The sequence below is a fragment of the Mastigoproctus giganteus genome, chromosome 11, assembly GCF_048544385.1.
Source record: "Mastigoproctus giganteus isolate SK-2022 chromosome 11, ASM4854438v1, whole genome shotgun sequence".
Taxonomy (NCBI): domain Eukaryota; kingdom Metazoa; phylum Arthropoda; class Arachnida; order Uropygi; family Thelyphonidae; genus Mastigoproctus; species Mastigoproctus giganteus.
The window spans coordinates 93,332,653-93,359,374 of record NC_143585.1 but is presented as its reverse complement, the minus strand read 5'-3'; the positions used below and the strand labels follow the sequence as shown (position 1 = coordinate 93,359,374).

The following is a 26,722-nucleotide window of genomic DNA, read 5'->3' as shown; positions in this document are numbered from 1 at the left end:
AATATATGTAAATGTAAAAAATAATACATATCATCAATATAAAAATAAACACAAAAACAGAAAAGAGAGGGAAAAAAGAAACCATGTCGCTTTGCAGGTTTAAGAGTTCCCAATGATGAAAAACTAGAATGTATGAAAGAATTCCCCCCCCTCCCAGAAGTGAAAACTCTAGAATGTCAGCGAGACAATTAATTCTTCTTAACTGGCTAACCTGTTAAATCTGGATGTATTGTGACTTATCTACAGCAGCAGCATCTAAACATTAGTTCAATTGCACCATGGTACACTGTGATGAATACAGAACTCCATAAAATGGCCAGATATGAGTATGGTGTTATGACTGCAAAGTCCTCTTTCCTAGAAGACAAGAACATTTCATGGAGGAAACCCTATATAAGGCTTTCACCAATTACACACAGAAAGTATTTGAAATCAGAACCTGCACAGACATGTCCTAAAAGCTGTCCCATCACCAAGACAGTAATCAATAGTAAAACTGCCCTTGTCTCTCACCGTGCCCAGAAGACAACTAAACCAGACTTGACAGTAATCCCCTACTAAGACACCCGGACTTGACACAATGGTTAGAACTGGTGCCCCCTGCCTTGGTGGGGGGGGGGAAGACCTGGAGAACAGTACATGTCCAAAGAAACCTGCAGGGGACAGAGAGTTGCATGCGACTGGGGCTGCACCACAGCTGAAAAACAGCAGTAAGCTGAGGATCGTGGAAGTGAAATGCTGAGAGACTGAGTCAATGAGTGCTGTGTGAGTGCAAGAAAGCTAGTAGTATGACTGAGTTAAGTGTTTTATTGAGAGAGAGAGAGAGAGAGAGAGAGAGAGAGAGAGAGAGAGAGAGAGAGAGAGAGTGTAAACTCTGGATAAACTGAAATTTTGGCGAAAGAGTTGAATGTCACGGGGAATGGGAATTACTGAGGCTGTGGTTACTGTTAGTGACTGCCAGGAATGAGTGAATGATTACATAAATTACACAATTAGTATTTATATATAAATAAGATTTTATTATATTATACCTAAGTTAAGTAGTTCTTAGTTTCATATTATTACATTAACACACCCATTGCATACCCCCAGTGTGTGATAAATGGATGACGGGGGGGGGACTTTAAAAATGTATGTATATATATATATATATATATATATATATATATATATATATATATATATATTAAAATAAAATTTAAACAGAAAATATAAATATAAAACCTGAGTGACTGTGGAGTGAATGAATGCTCCAATAATTGTGTCTCTACCAGCACCCCCACCAGACTGATAGCCATGTAGACCATTAGTGGTTTCATGGTCATCCAAGCAGACACCACCCCGTAGCTTTTTATCTGCCGTGGTGTGGAATGCAGACACTGGGGTTAGACCCTGCCCAGTATGGGACTGAGCAGCAAACAAGGATCCAACATAGGGATCCCTGTCCCTATGCTCTTTCATTCCTACCTCTCATGGTGGTTGTTCTCTTTCCCCAATGATGGCTCCAACAAATCTGATTTTATGAACAGCCAAACTGATGTCTGTAACTACTAATGGACAGTGAAAGAAAACTCTTCATGAAAAACTGAAGAGACATAATAAGTAATGTTTGTGAATGGCTTGCACATTTTAATGGAGTCACTGACATTTCTGTCTAGCCAAGGAGAAGACCAAAGTATGAACTGAAGAAAACACTAACATTTTGAATGAAATGATGCAAAGTGCAGGACAATAACCACATAAGCAACAATGCAAGCACTAGGTATTCAAAGAGAAATACTATGTACGAGAGGGGGGGGGGGTGTATCAAAAAAGTTCACACCATTACTTAAAAATAATAGCCCTAGAAAGGTGAAACCACAGGAACTTTAATCCTTTTCTATGTACTCTCCATGTATAGTAACACATTTTTCCCCATCTATGAATCAGTTTTTTAATGCCTTGATCATAGAAGTCTACACTTTTTGCCTGAAACCACGATTCCACTTTATTGATGACTTCCTGAGATGAATCAAAATGGTGCTAGGTCAGGAGAATAGGGTGGGTGCTGCAGTAGTTCGAAGCCACACTGGGCAACAAAGTTGGCAGTGACAATGGCCGTGTGAGCCGGTGCATTGTTTGACAGAAGATGGACACCTTTGGTTAATATTCCACCACGCCTTTTCACCTTCAAAGCATTGCTTAACTTTTTCAAAAGACTTCTGTAGTATTCTCCAGTAAGTGTGGAACCACAAGATAGGTAATGTCAGGATAACCCCTTTTCTGTCCCAAAATACGGATGTCACCTTCTTTGCAGATGGAGTGGTCTTTGCCTTTTTTGGGGTAGGGGAGGAGGTGTGCTTCCACTGCTTTGACGTGTCTTTAGTCTCCGAATCATACTGGTACACCCAGCATTCGTCATTTGTCACCAACCAATCAAAAAAAAAAAAATTCTCAACATCCACATTACAGAAATCCAACAGTTGGCAAGAACACTGCTTCTGCAAAGGTATCAGTAATCTTGGAACCCAAAGTGGGGAGACCTTAGCCATGTGCAGATGGTCATGTCTAAGGTAAAATGCCGTGGGCAGACCCATAACTAATTTCCACTGTGTTTGCGATGAAATTAATTGTCACACGTCTGTCACTCAGCACCAGCCCTTCAACCTTCGCAACAGTCTCACTGTCTGTAGATGTTGATAGCCTTCCTTCTCTTGGCTCAAAGGCACTTGCAACTGCACTAGGGAACTCCAGTTTACACATTTTTACATTGTCACAGGATGGACAATTTCTACCCATACACAGCTTTCTTAGTAAATTTCATGATCGTTCTTGCCCTACAAATGCAGAAACTTGATCACTCTCAATACTCCCCTTTGTCAACCATAGCATCCTTCCTCAGATTCCAGGCTCCACCTCTAGTGTACAATCACCTACGGGAATGGAATTTCACATGTTAGTTATTGAATGTGTAGACAACTTATATTAAAAATATCATCTTCCTACTAATGTTTATCTAGGTCAGAGTACAAACTTTTTGATACCCCCTTGTATTAGCCATTTCAGACACATTGGATTACAGGGAAAATATGCTGCAATTGGGTACCCCAGCTGTTAACAAGAGAAATGGCAAGACCTGTTGCAGGAGTAAAAAAAACTTTGAAGATTTTTTAAAAGGTAGTGATGACACCTGGATCCTCCATTATGACTCTTATTCTAAATGCCAATCTGCAGATAGGACACATCCATCATATCCAGAGAACTAAAAAACCACAAGTTGCCATATCTAAACAAACAATTGGGGCCAGAGTGTTTCTAAAAAAAAAAAAAAAAAAACCCAAAATTGGCTGCAACAATTTTGTTTAATTTTTTAGAGAAAAGCAAAACTATAAATAAGAAATATTAATACTAACACTTGATAGCTTAATAGGGTTATAAAACAAAACAAAACAAAACAAAACAAAAAAAAAAACAGATGGCTCCAACAGGCATAAAATTATGTTACATTATGTAGAGCCACACACTGCCAATATAATGAAAATTACAAACATAGGGTAGAGTTTGCCTCACTGCACATAGTTGAGACTTGGCTCTGATCTTTTTTTTATTTGGACATGTAAATAAACATCTTCGTGGAAAACACTTTTTGAGTATTTGACTAACTGAAAAAGACAGTGACACGCTGGCATCAACAAGAAGGTCCAACATTTTACCACAGTGAATATGTAAGTTGGAAAGAACAGCAAAAACACACTGATATACAGAATAATGTATACGTCATTCTTCTCAGTATTTTTGTAATAAATAATATAAATTTCAACTTTGTATACGTTGTCTTTATACTTTTATGGCCAAGAAGCATTGCTGCAATGTTCTTGACAAAGCATAACAAAGAAAATCATCCACACAATGATTTTAAATTACGCACACACACACAGTCAAATCTCGTTAACACAAAGTTCAAGGGCGCCTCCGTAGCCAGGTGGGCAGGAGCAGCAGTGCGTAGCACACGCTTCTTGATTAGACTGGGGGTTCGAGCCCATGACCACCGCATATCCCCAGAGCAATATAGCCTTAGTTGCCAATGCTCCTAAAAAGCAAATAACAACAAAGTTCAAGGGACCTAAATTTTCACATTTTGTAATAACGAGGTTTGTAGTAACAAGTCCTCCCCCCCCACAAAAGCGTCAAAATTCTTTTTTTTTTGCTTTTTTTTTTTAAAATGAAAATCCCAAACACAAAAGGTATTAGAACCTATAGTACTTAGTACCTTGTTTGGGGTGGAGGTTGAGAAGACGAAAGAAGATATTTGTTGACATCAGACTTGAACTTCTGTAGACTGTAATTTTCAGGAAATACGTACGAAGGAAAGTTGGTTCCAGAAAACGGCAGTTGAATGAATAAACAAGAAGATGAAAAGTTGGTTCTGTGAGTTTGAAATTGGACAGTAAATGGGTGTTGGCTGGTGGCGAAACGTATTTGGACTGTATTGAAAGAGAAAGAGGGAATTATAGAAGCCAATTCGGAAGAACAGTGCCCATGGAACTATCTGAAGAAAAGGCATGCAGCAGAAATAGTACATCTATGAGAGAGAGAGAGAGAGAGAGAGAGAGAGAGAGAGTGGAGAAACTCTGTTAGAGAGGAGTCATTAATTAACCTAATTGCCCTCTTCTGAACGGGATCTAGAAGCCTGAAAAAGGTTTTGAAAGCACTGCCCCAGATGTGGCAACAATATTCCATGGTAGGGGTGGATCTGCGATTTGTACAGAGTGAACAGCTGTTTAGAAGAAAAGTAATGCCGAGAGTGAAAGAGAAAACCAAGTTTTTTTAGATGCAGAGGAAGCAATATTTGTAATGTGCTTGTGCCAAGAGAGATTAGAAGTCAGGGTAATCCCGAAAAGAGATATATCGTTTTGCCTAGAAATTGGAGGGTCACCAAACATAAGCATAGGAGCAGAAGAATCCTTTTTGCAAGATATAAGACAAGACTGAGTTTTCGAAGGAATTTAGATTGAAATCAACTAAGTTTTCTTTGCCCCACTGGAGACTGGCATTTAAGGAATTGTTAGCGGATATTCGAGAAGTTGAAGCCGACAGAGCAGGGCAAGGTTTCACAAAATGGAAAGTAGAATGCAATGTGCTATCATCAGCAAAACTATGGATAGGATTTCCAGTCAATGGAAGAAGGTCATTAATATACAAGAGGAAAATAGTAGGGGGAAAGAACTGAACTTTGGGGGGGACATTGGCATTAGTGGAAAAGTTAGAAGACAGAGGGCCATCTACCATCACCCTCAGTGAGCGATCAGAGAGAAAACTGGATAACCAATTACAAAAAACATCTTATGGCATCTTAAGATGCCATAAGATGTTTTTTATGGCATCTTCCATCTTATGGCAAACCATAAGATGGAAGCTTGTTTAGAAGACCTTTATGCCAAACACGATCGAAAGCCTTTCAGATGTCATGAGCAACTGCTTGCGTTTCACCAAACTTTTCCATTGAATTTGTCCATAAATGGGTAACATAGCCAGAATATCACCAGTGGATCGACACTGACGGAATCCATAATGGTGATCGTTGATCAGGGTTTCTAGGTAGTTTAAGAGTTGGCGGTTAATTGATTTCTTTATTACTTTAGAAAGAGTAGAAGTAATTGCAATGGGATGATAACCGGATGAGAGGGATTTGTCACCCTTTTTAGGAACTGGCTGGAAATAAGCAAATTTCCAAGCAGCAGGAAAAACACCTTTGGAATAAGAAAGTGAAAAAAACAAGGCAGCAAAGAACAGGAATAAGTTCAGGAGCACCAGTGGAGAAATACCATCAGGACCTGGAGCCTTCTTAGCATCAAGATTCGTTAAAACCCTTCTGACATCCTTTTGACAGAAGACCACAGGAGGCATTAAATGGAGTGTGCTGGGAATGGCGGGAGGTGTTTTACCAAGATCATTAAAGCAGGAGTTGGAAGGAAAATGGAATACTAGCAGGTCAGCTTTATCCTTGGCTGAAGTGACAACCGAACCAACTGGTTTTGACAGAGGTCAGGGCAAAAGTTGCGGCCAATAGCTTTAGCAAGAGACCAGAATGCCCAGCTATCATTAGGGCAAGAAGCAAGTTTTCTACTCTTAGCCTGTTCAAAATCTAGTTTGGACTAATTAATACCTGCTTTACAATTGTTGCGAGCTTTGGTGTAGGCAGAAAATGAAACTAAAGATTTGGAAACAAGCCAATTACGATATGCAACGTTCTTCTCTTAAACAGCCTTAGCACATTTATTGAAAAACCAAGGTTTAGATAAAGGAAGAGATTTTAAAGTGGAGTGTGGAATAAAGGATTCCATTCCTACAAGAATAATTTAACTGACATGATATGAGCAAACGTTGACATCACAAGTTTTGAAACAGTAATCCGACCAAGGAAAAGAAGAAAAGAAACCTCGCAGGTCATCCCATTCTGCATTCTTGTAATGGCAAACAAAACGAAGTTGGGAATAGCCATGAGATAAAGGCTCTATTGGAGAAGAGACAATCAATTGGAGAAGTTGTGATCTGAGGTGCCTAAAGGCCCTCTCACTTCGACCGTGTACTTAGAAGTGTTGTTTGTGAGAAAAAGATCAAGCGTATTGGCTGTATGATTCGGATTGTCCGGTATTCTCGTAGGTAAATAAACAATCTGTGCAAGGTCATTAGTACTTGCAAAAGCCTCAGCATCTCGACCAGCTGGGTCGGTGTGACTAGAAAACAGAAGCCAGCTGGAGTTGTGAACATTAAAATCACCAAGGAACATTACCTCACTGTTAGGAAAGTTTGACCGGAGAAAGTCCAAGTTGCAAAGAGAGGAAGTCAAAGAGCTCCAAGTTGAGAGAACGGTAGAGACAACAGATGAATTTGACACAATAAGGTAGAGAGATTTTAAGCTAGAGAAGATTGAAAAGAGAAGAGATTCCAAATTACAAAGTCTCTGACAGGGAATATTGGAACAAACATGTGCACAAGTACTACCTTTGAGGTGAAAGGAATCATACAGCGAATAATTTGGGCAACTGAGATGAGCAGTAGTTGAATCAACTGATAACTGAGATTCTGTCAGAAAAAGTACATGGGGTTTGGCAGACTGCAAGTGAAAATGGACATCGCTGAGATTAGAATTGAGACCACGTATATTTGTGAAATGAACTAGGAAGTGTTTGGGTGGTTTAGATCCTTTTGCAGATAAGCTTCCTCTATTAGTTTGACAATTCATGGTGTATTCAATAGTAAGAAAAAGTGGGTGGGACATGCCATATGAAGTAATGAAATTTATTTCATTCATACACATGGTAAGAATATACCCAGATCTTTGACATAACGTGGCCTCGACAATGCCCCCCGCATACACACTACTCTGACTCTCTCCAGTCATTATCTGGCAGAGTAGAGGTAGCAAGATTATACACTAGCTGATCTAGAAGCCTCCTGAAGAGTTATCAATAGGTTCGGGCCAGTGTACTAACTAGCGGACGGCCTGCAAATACTGTTTTAGAGCTGTACCCTCGAAATGTAAAGAAGGTTGGATCTCGCCACGATGTTCATCATAATCTCAAAAGTCATCACTCATACTGCATGAGGGAAGAGATGGGGAAGGGTTGACTGGAACTTAGCTCTGGAGACTAAACATGGGTTCCACCACTTCAAGCTTGCAATAAGCAAAGTGGTGGTATTGCACCAGTTGATGAGAGTCATCTATGACCTAGTATTGTCTGGTAAGACAGAGGGGCAGCATTCCTCCATGTGGTGTGGGCACCACACCTCGACCCCTGCTTACGTTGGTTCACACCTGGGTGGTCACTCACAGTGTGCATGTGCATGGAGGTTATACCCAAGGTTATTAACAGTCCAGTCCCACCATCATGAAGGTGCAAGCAGAGGATTTGGCTGTCACAGACCATCCGGAATTGGGTTCACTTGACTTGAATGTCACCCGAATATCAGTTCTATCAGCATTTTAGACTCCCAGGTAGCAAGTATAACTTGTCTGGCATATCTGAGAGAATGTCTGTCAACCCCAAGGACCAAACACACACACACATACACACTATATATATTAACTACTATATATCTAATAATAATACAGCCAGGCCTCGCATAATGTGAGTTTGATTAACGTGTTTTTCAGTTACCGCTATTTGAAAAAAATTATACCGATTTTCACTTTACACGATGCAAAATTTAGTTAACGCGATCTTCTTTTTTCTTTTTACGTGATAGTTGAAAAAGATTTGAATCACGTGTTAAGCTTACTACACGTCAGATGGGCAATAAACGAACGTTTGCTTGCTGCCTGCCTGAGTGTATTCCATCAATCATCGAAAGAAGACGTTACTTGTTTGTCTGTCTCCTGCTAATAAAGTCAATGCAGACTTGCATTTAAAAATTCTTATTTTTAAATGAGCCAGATGAAAACATTACTGCAAAAGAGATAACTGTAATAGAACTAGATGAAATCTTTCGTACTGCAGAGAACTTCAAACAAAAGGTTTGAGGTTTTCTGTGATATTTATTTCGCCAGGACCTAGAGAAGATTGTGTCGGCTATCAGAAATTGATTGATGAAAAGAGAAAGTCAACACTGTTCAAACGACTCTGTTCAAATATTTCTGTAACAAATTGTTTCTTCATTGTGTATTTTATGTCAGAGGTTCCCAAACTTTCTCGGTTCACGGCACCCTTAGCATCTCAGTAATTTTTTCACGGCACACCTAGACCAAAATAAATAGCTAACCATTCCGTTTATTAAGTAGTTAGGTCCACACAACTTAATGAAAAATGTTGAAACTGTGAACTACTTCGGGCTAGTAGTTTTGCGCAATATACTTGCGGAATGAATTAATCATGTTAATTGAGGTCAGCCTGTTAATAAAAATAAAAAAATAAAAAATTAATAAAATAAAATATAATAAAAAAAAAAGTCTTGTCTAACAATACAGTAATAGGATTAAAGATTTTTTTTTAAAGATTTTTCTTTATTTGTAAAATAAAGAGAAACGCAATTAACAGAAATGAAAATACTATACAGCATATATTTTGATATATACAAAATTTTAGTATCACAGTAAAAAGAATTACAATCTCAATATAAAAGGAGACCTATAAACCATTAACTATTTAATAAATTAATCTAATTCAAAGAAAGGAAGAATCCAATGTTGTTTGCACAGTTTTTGTCCTATATGCATTTTTAACTACAGCACAGACATTATCAAATGCAATAGTTGTTTCTTTATCAACATTACTGCAGACCAACACATTCTCTATTATGCTCAGAGCATTTTGAGCATCTTTTTTAGGTGGCAGTGTGTGTGGGTGCTTCACTTTCACTGGTAACAAAAACATCCTCATCTTGGTGCTCAGCAACTCTTTGGGTGTTGGTGTCACAGCAACTTCATCATCCACCTTCAACAAACCTCTTCAAATTCTCCAACAAAATCCATGTGCTCCTCCAGATTCCTCCGTTTCTCAATGTTGCTATTACATTTGACTGTTGGATCATGTTTTTCAATGATATTCTCTCCAAAGCCTCTTTCTGAAGCAGCTGATTATCACACTTGATGCAATACTGTCCCAAGCAATAACAAGATAATGGATAGCACCCAAGACATCCCAATTTGCCTGCAAATTGTTCCTACCATCTTGCAGATAAAGTGCCTTATCAGGCAATCTCTATATGCTCTCTTGAGGTTATAAGTAATGCCTTGATCCAGTGGCTGCATAAAACTGGTGGCACTGTTAGGTAAAAACAGCCATATATTTGTCAACTTAAGTGTCTAGGTAGAATGTGCTGTACAACGATCTAGAATCAGCAAAAAAAAAAAAAAAAAAAAAAACTTTCCTTTTTTCTGAAGCCATTCTTCTGTCCACTTTTGATAACCAAGACTAGAAAATTTTGGCCGTAAGCTAAGCACTTTATATTGACCTCATAATCACAGGTCAGTTGGTTAACTTCTTTAAAACATCTTGGATTAGAAAATTTACCAATCACAAGCGGGTTTAGTTTTGCACTGCCATCTGAATTTCAGCATAACAGAACAGCAAGTCTTTGTTTACTTAATTTTCCGCCATGACAAGAGACTCTCCTCAAACAGCAAATTATAAAATAAACCTGTCTCGTCAAGATTAAAAATATCCTTTGCCTCATATTTTTCAAAAATGTAGCCTTTTCTTTGTTGACTAATCCAGACTCGCTGCAAACATTTCACAAAACCAAATTATTCCTGTCTTTAAATCTTTGGAGCCAGTCACTGCTGCCTTTGAAGTCTCTAATTCTATGTTACTGAGCTAGATAATTTGCCTTTTCTTGCAAAATCGGACCTGATTATTGGCAAATTAGATGCACACATTTGTTGGTACCACTCAAAGTTTTATTTCAAGCTCCTAGTGTTTTGCATCGCGAATTTGTTTCCAGTTTTTTTTTTTTTTTTTTTTTAAATTGCTGCTCCAGTGTCAGGCACTTTTCAAGGTTTTTCAGTATTGTAGATAAAGTAGGTTGTTGTTGTTATTTGGTTTTTAGGAGCATTAGCAACTAAGGCCATATTGCTCCGGGGATATGCGGTGGTCATTTCCTGACCTTTCCGCATCCTCCATATTTGGTGGTCACGGGCTCGAACCCCAGTCTAATCAAGAAGCGTGTGCTACGCACTGCTGCTCCTTCCCACCTGGCTACGGAGGCGCCTCGAGATAAAGTAGGTAAAGGCATGTTGTGTTCCTTTGCAATGTCCATTTTACTTCGCTCCATCCAATCAGCCTTTTGTATAATTTTCAGCTTAATTCATTGCATTTTTTTTTTTTTTTTTGTCACCATAACACTGCTAGATAAGATTTAATATAAACAAATTTTAAATTAATTTAAAGACTCAAGTTCCAAAAAAAAAAAGACATCAGCTCAGATAAAATGGCACAAAAAATAGATTACTGTATACTGTACCAAAAGACTCTTTGAACTCGTGTAACAACTGCAACTGACCTTAATCCTGTTGGGAGCGAAGGAGTCTATGTAAACAACTTAGAAAAAAACTGTTTTTTATTCTTCTGTTAATTTAACATCTCATCTTTCAGAAAGGTGTTTTTCAGAGTGCACTTAGGTTGTAGATACCATAAATTGGTTGTTTTCACAAAAGTAATTACTAACAAGTCAGTGTCATCCTTCAGGAGGTAGGGATCAAGTGGCCAGAGGCAATAATAAGGCCAATAATCAGACAACTGTGCCAGATTTATATTAAATATACAAAATAACAATATTTATTTCTCACAGGGTGAAAACAAACTTTGTAATACATATTAACCGAATTTTGTAATAAACAAATATATTTACATAGAAAAGCCTATCCTTTCACAGGGGAATGGTATGTACTTCATGTAAACCGAGTTTGTATTAAGAAGATTTTATTGTGCTTGATGCAAACGTCATTCTGTTGTAGCATTTATTTGTGTTCGAAATGCAGTGTCTCCCTAACTATTATGGCCTAGTGGTCCTCCGAAGAGATGGGACATAATTGTCAGCCTTTTCTGTCCAATTTGATATTATTTTCAGTTTTTTCTACCTATCTGTTTGTAATGTTGGCAGATTACGATTACATATAGTGATATATCATGTAAAGGTTCCAGTAAAATTTCTTTTAACTGGAACTTTTTTTTCTAAATTAATTAGGATTGTTTCTCCAACAGTACTCTTATTCCTCATTATTCTTGTATTTATCTTTCATTTGTTTCTTTCTTTGTTTTATTTGTCAAAATCTTTTTCTCTTCACTGGTCAGTCACTCTACTGGCATATATTTCATTATTTTTACATTTATATATACAGTGGATTCCAGTTATTTGGGCCACCGGTTAATTGGGGCAGCTGTTTATTTGGGACAAATCTTAAAAAACAGAAACCAATTGAGAAAATTTCCAGGGCTTACTTCGCTTAATTGGGACAGCATGCCGTTTAATCGGGACAGGAGACCGCAGCACTGGAGATTACCCAACGATTGTCTCTGATGGTACCATGTGGGTCGGTCGAAATTCTGGAGGTCACAACCATAAAACAATTAGCAGTCACCTGTTTATTGGGCTTTTTTGTTAGTGAAATCTATCATAAACGGATAGTAAACTCGATCTTATTGAATTTGCAATAATACCGACAGCTGGAATTCTGTGGGTTATTATGGTGAAATATGTTTACACTTCCATGAAATCTTCAATCATATAAAAAAATTAATTTTCAGATCTTCTCTTCATTCCTATTTTTAAAGCTTTGTAACTCGTTACTCAGTTCTCACTTGTGCGTACTGTGTTACTTGCAATTTATGTGTGCCATGTTCTTTGTTATTGATTGCTTATCTTTTTACTGTTTTAAATTTTAATCCCCACCCACAAATGTCAGTGAACAGAAATGTCAACTAGTTCGTATGTACATATTAATTATTCCGATTATAACGTATATTCTTCCAATTTACACGTATCATTTAATTTTTTAATTGATAAGGTAATACTGGATAAATTTGTGCTTAATATATCTTTTCTTTTATAGCCTGTGGATAATATTCCTCCTATTTTCTCTAATTAGAATCGCTGTTTAATAGAATTAAAATTCAATTCACAAACGTGATCACAATGACCGGTGCTTACTACACATCGTATAGTGAATGGTACTTTGCTATGGCGAGTTCGTCGTAATGTGATTTGATTGTACACTGAACCAATTGTAAGGGGTGGGGTACATTGTATTTTTAACTATTTACGTGAAACTTTGGATAATTGGGGCAGCCGCTTAATCAAGCCAAAATGCACTAGTCCTGTTCAAAAAACCCATGCATATATGTCCCAAATAACCGGAATGGACTGTGTGTATATATATATATATATATATATATATATATATATATATATATATATATATATATATATAGTTTATATATAATAGTTATATATACTCATATAATTACATTTATATATAATATAAATTGTTATATAATTACACATACATATGTATATATTTATTTATTTTTTTAATTATAGCATACAGTATTATTTTAACTATATGAAGTGTATCAGGTTTAGACTAAAAAAGAGATAAAAATTGTAACTATAATCAGTCTGTGTTTTGCAATGAAATAATCTTACTTAACTTGTACTGATATTATCGGCAGTCATATTAACAGAACTATACATGCCAAAAAAAATACCAAAGACCATTAAAATTAGTGTAAAAGTGTATTTACACCTTTGAGGGAAAAAAAAAGTTTCAGTTTGTTGATCAATGTCCACAGAAAAACTACTGTATCATCCTCCATTATCTTCATGTATATTGTGTATGCAATCTTAGGATATAAGATTTCCAATTAGCTCATTTGAGAATGCAAGGTACACTTTCTATAATGAATACTATCTCACAAGCAGCTCACCTTACATTTTTCTGATCATGCAAGTCTCTGCAATACCACATCAGCACATTTTCTTCAAACGATGGGATTTTGCAGATCTCTGGTTGCATAAATCTTATGCATACCGTACATCTCAAATATATTATAAATACTTAAATTTTTCTTTGTGATGATGGTTTGTATAGCAAATGTCTTTGAACTTCAATTGAGAGAAACAGAATTTCCAGAACCACTTTAAAATTGCTTTGCATTGTTCAAAGGCATACCCAACCCCCATACTGTTTAAAAACTGCATTACAAATATCATTTCACTTTTGTTTTAAAAACTAAATGCCATTTTTCAGTAGAAATATATACTAATCAAAGGCAAAAAAAGTTAAGTTCAATTATATATTTGCTCTATATTATAATCATATAAAGAGTCAAGTAAGATATATACACGGGGTTATATATCCTGGTAGTAGCCTAGCAACAAAGAAACAAGTAGTTTTCCCCCTGTATGCGGGTTTGGAGAAGACAATGATCCCATAAGCCTCGTGGTATTATTAGTTCTGTAGCACCTTTGGCAAGCAGTTGCATCATCCCAGTATTTATGCCGAAAATGTGCATCTTTTCTAAGCAACTATGTACATGCTGCCACATAACACTGACTGTCCATCTGGTAATTAAAAAACCCATGCATTTTATACATTTGGATTGCACTCATTATTATAACATTTTACTAAAATGTGTAGTGTTAAACATATTGAAAAACATGAAATTAACTGCAATAGAGAAGAAAAAAAAACAAAAAAAACTAAGGTTTATATTTACTGGCATCTTACAAATAAATTTGTATTACCAATGCAGCATCTGGTGTGTCCAAAATAAGATCAGGGAGATTTTTTAGAAGCATATCAAAACCTTTGGCAATGTTTTCCTGACTGAAAATCCTTCCATATAAATCTGACAATAACACAGACGTCATCTCACGGTGGGATGGTTTTCTTTCCATTGCAAGAGTAACTGTCATTGCAACCAACTGAGGACGAAGAGAACCAATATTCAATTCTTCAAGAGAAAGCTAAAAAGAGAAATATTATTTCAATTATTTTTATAATTGCATTGTCAATATAAAAAAAAAAAAAAAAAATCTTTAATGAAAGAAAACATTACCTTTGATAATCTGAAATCAGCAGAGATATTTAAGTTTTTTTAAATTCCATAAATGTTTAATTCTCAAATAAGTTACAGTCTTACTTAATTTACCAAATAAGGATAATCTTATTCTGTAATTTAAATAATCAGTATCAAAAAAAAAAAAAAAAAAAAAATTATATATATATATATATATATATATATATATATATATATCCAAGTATAAAAAAGCAAATATTAAATGTTATAATAAATATAAGTATTATAATAAATATTAAGTAGTAACATAACCAATTATTGTGGCATTTGCCACAATAATTGGTTATGTTACTATAATTGGTTATGTTACATAAATTTGCCACAATGCATTATCATGCATTGTGGCAAATTTATACCTACACCACTTCGAATATAATTTTAAACAAAATATGGTTCTATACAGATATATTGACGATTTGATAGTTTTTAATATGCCTGACTTCCATATGGAAGCAATCAAATATTATCCGCCTGAATTAACATTAGAACGCACCAACACTAATAATTCCAAATCTGCTACCTTCCTTGACATGGATATAAGGATAGATAACAATACTGTACACACTAAACTGTATGATAAACGCAAAAATTTCCATTTTAATACTATTGACCTCACTAACTGGAACTCGAATATCTCAAAAAGGATACATCGCAATACCCTAATCGCGCAAAGCATCAGAAGAATACATATATGTAACCAGACAGATTATATAATAGATACACTCATTGAATTCAGATCCAAGCTTTTAGAAAATTACTTCCCACACCACATAATTACTAGATATATGTATAGAGCTTTATTGATAGCTAACAACAAGGGGAACTATAATCTTAACGCACAGAATATTATAGATAAAGTCCTAAACAGGCGCTAATATAACATAGCCGTTGTAATAAAATAATATAAAAAATTTTCGTAGGTGTTGCTTTGGCTTAGATAAATTTCGTTGGATATGTAATTATGTAAATAGTAGGCACTGCCCATGGAGTAAGTTACATATAGCTTACTCGCATTAAAAACCTGTACCTATATTTGCTCCATGGGTAGGAACTTATTCTGTAAACTTCTATTATTACTTCGAGATATACTTATTTGACGGCTTTTCTATGTGTAATACTATACAGTATATTAAATAACAGCAGAGGGGGCTGTATGTAATTATACTTATTTTATCACTTAACTTTACTATTACATTTCCTAGGGGGGGCTGCGATCGGTAGTTATATATGCTACACGCGCCAATACATGTGGTTTTCTAGTACCTTGGCCATACGGTGGTAAGCATTCTAATTTTAATCTTAAATCATTCTAACCAGGATACCTTACTATAAGGTACATCCTAAGTTAATTATTTTGCTTTTTCTTTGCTGTTTTACTTTCACTTTCTTATCCCTATTTTTTCATACCTCATGAACTATTAGAGTATTCGAGGGGGATTGAGGTACTATATCTATTCTTATACCTTTGTTCCGTTCGCCTTAGTTAGCTATAGCTCACACTGTTACTATTTTTATTTTTATTAATTTGATGAGACTACCGTGGCAGCATTTACTATCAACTACGCACATATGCCTAACAATAATTATAGCTCTTTCTATAATTTTAATTTAACTTAATATTTTGGCTATCCGTCGGGCTAACAGTCATCTTGCCAGTTAACTGCTAAATTTGGATTTATTACTACTATTTGGCTCTAAATTACTACTAATTTTATACCATTGGCTCTAACTTAATACTATTTTACGTATATTAGGACATAGTTATGCTGGACGATGACTACAGAAACGGATAGCTCGTTAATTATGGTTGATACATTGTAAGGGTTAGCCCTCGAAAAAGTCCCTTGCAATGTATCTGATTGCCATAACTAACATTTTAATGGTATTTTTATATATTTTTATTGCTTATGTCATGGCATAGATTGATTTTTTCCAGGTCACGTTGGGTACTCACCATGGTTTATGGTTTACCTGATAAGCTAGTATATCATATTTTATTTTTAAAAAAAACTCTAACCATTATTAACTTAACTCATATATATATATATATATATATATTATACACACATACACACACATGCAGCTGAATTCCTCAATAACAAAATGGCAAATGCACTAAAAAAAAAAAAAAATTGTACAGAAGTTTCCCTATAGAAAAACTGACCTTTAACACTGCAAGAAAATAACTGAATTAAGAAAATTAATGGCACATGCAAGCTGATTTGTGTGTATACATTGCATACAGATATGTACGCAGAATTACAGGATCAAAATATATAAAGTACTGAGAGGCATAAAGAGAAAAATGAACTTTATCTAAGCCAAGAATGTAAACAGCATTTGAGCCAAGCATGCTTAGTTTGCTCTTATAAAGAGCAAGAAAGAAGTAGGCTGGTCAATTAAACAAAGGAGAAAAGTAAGTGTGCCATGAGCTTAAACAATACATTAAAATCAGTCATTAATAACAGACTACATTGAATGGTACTTTATCAAAGGCTAAACCATTCATTCGATAGGTAAAAATAATAATAAAAATAATAATTAGAAAAAAACTGTAGCAATCTGTTTCTGAAACAGATAGCTAGCTACAGTTTTTTTTTTTATTATTAATAAAATGCATGCTCATAATATATACATAACAGACCATAATGGTATTGAAAAAAATAAAATAAATAAAAAAAAGTAATCTTTTTGCTTGGTGGTAACAACAGAAAACTTTTCCCCCCAAAAATATTTTTGCATTTGTTTAGGCACTTAGCGTCTCATTCCAACATAGGTGTCTAATTTTCTAAGAGAGGCCCAAGAAGATTTCTCACATGTAGCAACATAATTAAAACAATTCCATAAAGCCACATCATATAGTATCCACTTGGGCTGTGATAAATACTAACAAAAGCAATTAATGAAATGGTATTGCTGTGAAGCAAAAATTGTTCTCACTGCCAATGACAGTGGTATGCATTTTGCAAGTTTGGCAAACTTGCAAGATGGCTGCAGGTTCTGTCTGGGATAAGTTGCCAGACAAAGGTGTATGTGTCAGTCTGCAGATTTATGTGAAATGAAAGGAAGTTCTGACCCCTCTTTGATTCCTATTTATTTAATTTAATCCCTTTACACAGAGGAATAAAAGTAACAACATATTTCATTCAACCATTGGTAAAAATTAGAAAGTGTGATTTCTGAATTTTAAACTTAACACATTTGGCCAGTGATAGAATGAATTCAAGTAAGAACCATAAAATCCAAATGTTATATATCACAACATACTGTATTATATATTTCAACAGCCAATAAGTTTATGCATACTACTGATCAATTGGGAGATGGCTGTAATAGACAAACTAATTGTCAGATGGGCATCAAAGATTAAATTAAATGCTAAACTGAATGGTTGATAGGGCAATTCAGACCATCAAAGTTGCAGCAGGAAAAACATGCTGATAGTTTTCATAGTCTATTCTCCAAATGTTGCCAAGCGAGTTGCCAGTTTCACCTATATGTAAAAGTACCAAACAAAGACTATATAGCCACATAGACTCAACCATACTTAGCATATCTACCTACAGCAATAAAAAATAATAATTAAAAAAACTGAATAAAGACTTGACTAAGGCTTATAAACCATTATGAAGTGTAACATATCTTTATACGGAAATAAAGTTACAAGTAATTTTCATTAAAAAATATTTTACTATAGTGAATTTTAGTATAGGGGTCCAACTGTACAACTGGATCACTATTCAATAACATTAACTCTAATCATTTTATTAATAAATAAATACTTACAATAACTTCATCTGTATCACCATGCTCAAAATACTCCATAAAAATTGGATCAACATGTTTTTCTAAATCATCTTCTGTCAACTGAGGCACAATAGATTCAAAAGCACAATTTTCCTACAAATCAAATGATACTATTCTCAACAAAGGAATCTAGAAATAATTACATTGTACATATTATAACTGTACCCAATATTAAAATAATCTATCAACACAAAGAAATTCAAAAATTATTTCAATTCTTTAAGCAAAAATTTGCACCATTAATCATTATATAAATTTATCTCAAATCAAGAATAATTATGAATTTTTCATTAATTTATTTCAAAAACTCATCTTAAACTATACAGAAATAAATTAACCAATAACTTTTCCAAAAAAAAAAAAAAAAAAAAAAAAAAAAAATTACTACTATTACACAAAGAGAAAAAAAAAAGATTCAAAACTTCAATTGGGAGACTTCTGCTAGTAAAAACATTACCCAGTTCAAGACAACAGTCTTCATTTAATTTCAATTTATATTTATTCAAATCTATAAGAGTATGCCCTCTTGGAAGAAAAAAAGTACTGTAGATGCATAAGATTTCAGCATTATTGGGAGTTCTTCCACACATGTGGAAAGAAGCTGGGTTAAAATCATCTTAAAATCAGTGAAATTTTTAGTCTTTTTTCACGATGTAGCAGAGTTGGTCAGTATAATGCAAAGTTGCACGAAACTTTCTCCAGACCAGAAAATGTGTTTTTTTTTGTTTTTTTTTTTTTTAACAAACTGCCCTTAGTCAGCATGACACATCCAGTGTGCCATTCATTTCGATAGGACTGGGTTTGATTTTTGGAAGTATTGCTAAACTTCTCTTCAATAAACTACAGTTAGCTAATTTCATGCACAGGTAGTAGATTTCTTTCAAGTTATTCCAGCCCATACAATGCACAAACTACCCTCGAACAAGCTTCAACAAACAAATACATATGAGCAACACGCTCTAGTGCTGTTAAAATACTATTTTTTTTATAACCATAAAATATAAACAATGTATAACATAACATTCAAAATACCAAGTAACCTCCCACCACCCAAGCCGTTACTTATGTGGTTCATGACTTATCCAACTTTTGCTGTGCTTAAAACAATTTATTATTTAAAAATTTCAAATTAAAGACAACTCAAATTGGAGAGCACAATGCCACTTGACCCTAGCCAAGAGGAAATAGACTTTAGATTCGTTGTTCATCCTGCCTATTCCAATGGGCAGGATTTCCAACCTTACTACTGGGAGGTGGGTTCTACTACCTAGATTTAATTGCACTCTCCTTTTAGACACAGAGTAAACAAAATTATTAAAGTAAGTGAATTTCCATTTATCCATGAACATGTTCCAGAGGAGCTGCTGTTCCAAATTTCCTAATGCTAACCCTAGTCGACTTCTAATGTCAATATAGTTCTCACAATGAAACACAATATGGGCTGATGTTTCCTCCTCACCACACACACATTTATCATTTTCCTCCAGACCTAGGTGAAATAACCGAAGAGAAACCTACCAACTGTGTTGTACTACACTCAGTGAAGTGAAAAAGACCTGGGGGTAATTGTGCAGTCAAATATAAAGTTTGCTGAGCAGTGCAGAGGGGCTGCCTGGGCAGGTCATGGAGTCTTGTCAATGATATATAGGAATTTTGCTAGCAGGGATAGGAAGGTAGTTAACCTGTTATACAAGGAAATGGTCAGGCCACACCTAGAGTACTGTGTACAGGTCTGGAGGCCTCATTTTAGGAAGGATGTAGAGTTGCTAGAACGAGTACAAAGAAGGGCAACAAGATTGGTGAGGGGAACAAAGGAGTGCTCTTATCAAGAAAGGCTTAAGTTCTGCAAATTTCAGCATCTGGAGAGTAGGCACCTGCAAGGTGATTTGATTGAGGTGCATAAAGCCTTGAATGGGTTGAGCAAGCTGAATGCTGATGGGATTCTTCCTCTTGCTCAGATTAAGAACCTGAGGGGGGGGGGGCACAGATTCAAATGAGGAAAGACAGTTGTAGAATAGATGTGCAGAAATTTGCTTTTAGCCAGCGGGTAGTTGATTGGTGGAACAGACTTCCATCTTTTTTTTGTGGAAGTTGAGAGCCTAAATAAATTTAAGGCTGAGCTGGACAAGCATTTGGAACAAATGGAGGGGTGAAATGGGAGGTTTTTTTTTTTTTTTTTTGCTGATGCTGCATAAGCTTGCTTTCTTGCATCGTATGCCATCGTTGGTCTCTTGGCTAATCCATGGCCTGTTATCAGAAAGCCAGCACTAATTCCGAATTGCTGCCAAGGATTCTTCCTCACCTGTAATATATCCACTCTAGGCAAAAACATTTTTCTGCGGTCTCCCACCTCATTTGCCATACTTGTATTAATTCAACTTCGAATCCTTTTCTTTTCTAACATCCTGCCTTATATACAACCTCTGAGTCTGGACAAGAATTCACATACAAGACTGACTTTCTAATGTTATTTCTTGTACAATTGTACAAATGCTGTAAGCACTATTTGTGAATCAGCTGGTAATTTGCCAGACACTACCTGCAGAACATCAGTTGATACTGTTCGACATACTCTTGTTAACAGACAAGAGAGCAAATCTCTGAGCCTGCATTATATATGTTTTTAATCACAGAGTTTGTTATCCTATGAAGCCATGCTACAGATGCACAAGTTATAATAGGAACAGTAAATTTAGAGCTCAGCTCCTTATGCCACAATTAACTCTTATTATTCTTCTTAACTTGGCGTAAAGAGTACACACTTTATCTTTTAAATATTTAGCACGTGGGACAAAGTTTATTCGCTCTCCTATCTTTATTCCCGAGTATTTAACAACAGCATCATATCTTATTGATATTCTTGATGTTCTTACAAGTGGATGCTTATTCATGCTCAAATAACCTTTCAGCAGCATTTGCACTGTTTCAGCTTCTGAGATCTGAAGTCCATTTACTCCAGCATATTCTAACTAATTTCCAAAAATTTGCGCTACATGCTGCTCGATTTGTGATTGTGCATTGCCAATATATCAATATCAGCACATTGTTGGCATACGCCATCACATCAGCCGCTAGTTTTGTTTTAAAAACTCGTCAAGCACTATATACCAAGCCTGCAGACCGATCACAAAGCCCGAGGACAACCACTAACAATATTTATTTCAATTTTTGTATATGCTGTTCTGACAACAACCTTTCTTTCACAAAATACTGCTTAAACACTGAAAACATTTTACTTGAACACTCAGTGGCTCTTATTCTGGAAAGGATTCCATCCCATCATAGCCTGTCGAATGTACCATGAAAATTGACAAATACTCCTAGAATATACTGCCCCTCATATTCCTGAGTGTACATCACCATCTGGTCAACAGTCTTCTGTATATTTTCCTTTTCTATAACCATATTGGCTTTCAGAAAACATTTTTCTCTATAAACATAATCATGACTCTACTAATACATAGCCACTCATACGTTTTTGCTATTAACAACAACAAAGCAATTGGACAGCAGGTTCCAGGCTCACTCGACATTTTATTTAGACTCTTTATAATCAATCTTAATGGTATCTTTCTCCAGACCAGGGGAAAGGAAGCACATTCCAAACATTTATTAAACATAGCTATCAATACAATTGGCCTCAACTGAAAGGCCCTCTTCATCATTTTTACCTCAATTAAATCAAATCCCAGTGATTAGCCATTCTCAGCCCATGCAATCGCCTCTGAGACTTCATTACACAGAAATGGTTGTTCTACATTCTAGACTGATACAAAGCATTGCCGGTGATGATATTCCGCTCAAACGCCTCCATTGCCAGGAGCAGCAGCGTGTAGCACATGCTTCTTGATTAGACCGGGGGGGTTAGAGCCCGTGACCACCAAATACGAAGGATGCATGCGGAAAGGTCAGGGAATGACCACCGCATATCCCCGGAGCAATATGGCCTTAGTTGCTAATGCTCCTAAAAAACCCAAAATATTCTGCTGCACTTCACAGTACAGCCACTCCCCGACATACGTAAGGGTTGCATTCTGCAGAACTCTATGCAAGTCGGAATTTCCCTAAATGCTTATGCGGCACTTGCAACTATGCGCATTAAATTCGATTGTAACAAAAAAGAAATGTTCAATGAACGTGTAAATAAAATAAAATTATTTATTCAATTTTTCTTATCTCATGTGCAGGAAAAATTACAGAAGTGTACAAAATTACAAAAATTTCAAAATTATAAAAAAGAGAGAGAAGACAGGCATGACATCATCAAGTTTTACCTTTTGAGCATCGTTGCCAGAATTAACTCTCCAGCTGATAAGCATGCCACTGCAGAAGTTGAGGGCTATGGAGATTTAGAAGGGTTTTTTCCCCAACATATCACAAAATTTCTCTGCAGCTACAGAATCGGCACTAGCAACTTCACCGCATACTTTAATGTTTTGGAAACCAGCACGATGCTTGAACCTATTAAACCACCCGTCGCTTGACACGAACTTGGCTTGGGGTTCACCGTACTTATCCTTAATATCTTCATAAATACTTCTTGCTTTTGCTTGAATGGCCATTGGACTCAGGGGGCACTTGCTTCTGAATCTGATTTTCCATCCATTTCATTAATAGCTTTTCCATCTTCGACATAGCACCTGAACGCTGTTTTGTGATCACCACTGATCTTAAATGCGTTGATCCTTTAACATGTTCTTTTATACGTGCACTATCCTTTAAAATAGTATTCACTGTTGAAGCAGCAAGACCCAATTCGTGCAATAGATGACAAACTTTGTCTTGCTTCATACTTCTAAATTAATCATCTTCATTTCTAAATCAATTTTGTTTGTTTCCTAGCACTGCCAGCACTTGCACTTTCCGTTGGTCCCTTTCCCTTCACCATTATAATAAGTAAATAGGAATGAAGAGAAGATTCTGAAAATTTATTTATGTGCTTTTATATGAATGAAGATCACATAAAGGTGAAGGGGAACTCATTTCACCACAATACCATACATAAAAACCCAAAGAATTCCAGTTATTGGTATTATCGCAAATGCAATAAGATAGTTTACTATCAATTTATAATAGATTGTGCTAACAGAAAAGCCCAATAAACCAGAAAGTGCAAATTGTTTTATGGCAGTGACCTCCAGAAATGCTTTAGAAAATTATCACAAAGATGTTCAAAATTGATTCTTATAATGGAACATATGATAACGATGAAAGTGTAGTGCAATTTCCATTATACAAATGACTTTTATAGAGATAAATAGCTTAGTTATAAAGCAAAAATTTCAACTTCTGAGTTCTTGGAATGAATTACCAAAAAAAAAAAAAAAAACCGCAACCCCGTGTTATTGGGTTCAACATTACGATATTTTCATGATACCTCCATTTATTCCTATGGGATGCAAAATAAGTTTCCACAATATTTTTTTTAAGTTTGCACCAGCTGGCGTAAACTTACGTAAAGTCGAATTTCCGTAAGTCAAGTACTGTATTACGTTAAATTGGGGAGTGCTGCCTTGTACTCAATTTCTAACTTCGGAAACAGCTCATCCAGAAGCATGGTTATATTTCTACAACTGTATGATAAACATCATTAAAATTAATTTTTCAATTATTAATTTAAAAATAGAACTCCGTGGGTCTCTCGATCCTTTCTTTTACATACACCCTCCAAGAGGCTTCCTAAGCCTGACAAATGGCTTTTACATACTCTCTCCTTAACCTCTTATATTCTATTTTATAAATATAAGTATAACCTCTTATATTCTATTTTATAAGTATAACACTGACACGATGATAGAACTGAAACTGTTTTCTAATGTCGCTTACTTCTCTTCTTTGAATTTTTAAACTATTATTCCAGCAATTCACAGGTCTTTTCATAAATTTCTTACTCCACATGCTGCAATTGGAGGCAGCATGTGGTATACTTCAATTTTTGTACATGTTGAACTTAACTCAATACATCCCAATTTACATTGTTAACTTGGGTACAAAAGGCCACATCGAATCTTCTCCAGTTCGCTGTCTTACTGTAAACCGTTTTAACTCTTATCCTCTCTTAACAACATCAGTGCTTCTTATTTCATAAAAAAATGTTCTATGGTCACTTGGTGAAAAATCAACCATTACTCTCCAGCTTTCTATCCTATTATAAATTGCAACTGTACATGTTATTTGTTATTTGGTTTTTAGGAGCATTAGCAACTAAGGCCATATTGCTCCGGGATATGCGGTGGCCATTCCCTGACCTTTCCGCATCCTCCATATTTGGTGGTGACGGCTCGAACCCCGGTCTAATCAAGAAGCGTGTGCTACACACTGCTGCTCCTTCCCACCTGGCTACGGAGGCGCCGCAACTGTACATGCATTTAAATCTATAAAGGACTCCCAAGTCTGGTGGAATGTGTTGGCTTGTGTCCTTGAACATTCAGTACCTCCAGCCCTGAAGCAGAGAGGAAGTCTAAAAGAATCTCACCTCTCTCATCAGACTCCACACTGCCCCAGAGCATTTACAATACTATCAAAGCATACTTGTCCCAAAGAAGAATTGAAGTCATAGCGCCCTTCCAAAGAATAACAAGAAATATCCATAGAGGATGCCCGCAGGGGTCCGTTCTTGGCCCCCTGCTTTGGAATATAGTCTTTGACGACTTCCTTGACACACCAACTTGGGGGAAGTAAAGTGTCAAGCCTTCGCAGATGACCTTGCACTGATGGTGGCGGCAGACTTCAGGGCCCAACTGGAGATACAGGCAAACTATGCCCTAGAGATCCTACAACAATGGGCAGAAGCAAACTTCCTACAAATTGAACCGACAAAAACGTCAATCCTTCTCAAAGGATCATTAAATATCAGAAGACCTCCGCAAATTAAAATAAAAGGAAAAACGATAAAGCTTACCACCCAAATGAAATATCTAGGTGTCATCCTTGACAACAATCTCTCCTTCCAACCTCATCTGAAGCAACTAAGAATAAAAATTAGAAACTACTCTGCACTGGTCGCCCGTGTTACAAGGCGTGACTGGGGCCTGAAAAAGCGAACACTCTCTCTCTACTATAAGGCTACATTTATACCAGCAATCTCATATGCTGCTCCAATCTGGTTCCACAAGACAGCCATGGCCGTAAATAAAAGAATTCTTGATTCAATCCAGAGATCAATCCTTCTAACAATAACCCGCGCATGCAGGACTGTCAGTACACATGCACTCCAGGTGCTAGCTGGGGTTCTCTCGCTGGCCCTGGAGATTGTCAGGTGTAGCCTGTCATACTACTTATCTAAAGGGATGCCCGTCACATTCATGGGGTACACACCATCGAACCTACAAATGACAGAAAGACAGAAAAGACCCGATTATTGGGGCATCTAAAGCAAGAATGGCAAACCTGCTGGACAAACAGCACCAAAGGAGAAGTGACAAGGAAATTTCTTCCGGACATACACAAAGTGTACCCTAAACCACCGCCTTGGCTCCACCCAGGACTACACTCCACTTACCTCCTGAAAGGTCACGGACCTTTTAATGAAAAACTTGCAGCCTTTCGGCTTATGGAGGACCCACATTGTCCATGTGGAGAACACGAGAGCTGGCAACATTTGATGCACCAATGTCCACTGTACAACGATCTACATGGAATCCTAATCACCAGACTAACTTACTTACCTCAGGACTGGGAACACCATCTCCTGGACAGCTTTGATGAATATAGTGCCCTCGCCAAATTTGCACAAGACTTATTTCCAAGAAGGAGAACACAAATTGCAATCAATAATGCACGCCGTTAGCCCAGGGCTCCCTGCACATGAGCATCCAAACTGAACCAGACTATGGCCGTTATAGTGGGACCTCACTCTCTCTCTCTCCTAGGATTGAACATCCATCACAAATGATAGACAATCCAACACCATATATGCGGACTCCTACTAGACAATGATCTCTCTCTCTCTCTGGACGGGACTCTTTCTCCCATGTGCGACGCAAGGACTGGACCACATGACCACAGCAGCTCTGCTGCAGCACGCCGCCTGGCGTTCTGAACTGGGCACCTTTTCCCAGTTCACTTTTAAAACCCCATCCCTTGGCAGGGAAGGGGAAGAGATGGGCCTCTGTCTCATCCCCCTTCCCTGCCCCCATTTTCTCCCTGGTGGGGCTTGCTCCACTGACACTCCTGGGATCGCCTTCTCTTTCGTTCCAATACTTCTACCTGTTCTCCCCAGTCTTCCGTCTTCCCCCACTCTACCTTTGAATATCCCACTGCATGCTGCTAAATTTCAATGTGAAAAATTAACCTAACCTTCATTTAAAACCTATCTCGGCCTTACCTAAACCTGTAGCGTCTACCCCATATTTTTT

At 36.5% G+C, this 26,722-nt stretch overlaps 1 protein-coding gene across 1 annotated transcript in view; it reads right to left on the bottom strand.

The window, feature by feature from the left end:
* LOC150078264 (programmed cell death protein 4-like) overlaps nt 1-26,722 on the bottom strand; it is a 129,360-nt gene that overhangs the window by 43,179 nt on the left and 59,459 nt on the right. The window contains exons 3-4 of the mRNA XM_090385514.1: nt 18,345-18,458; nt 14,224-14,445 (exon numbers count right to left, since the gene is read on the bottom strand). Of these exons, the coding sequence (XP_090241640.1) occupies nt 14,224-14,445; nt 18,345-18,458 (336 nt within the window). The remainder of the gene's footprint in view (nt 1-14,223; nt 14,446-18,344; nt 18,459-26,722) is intronic.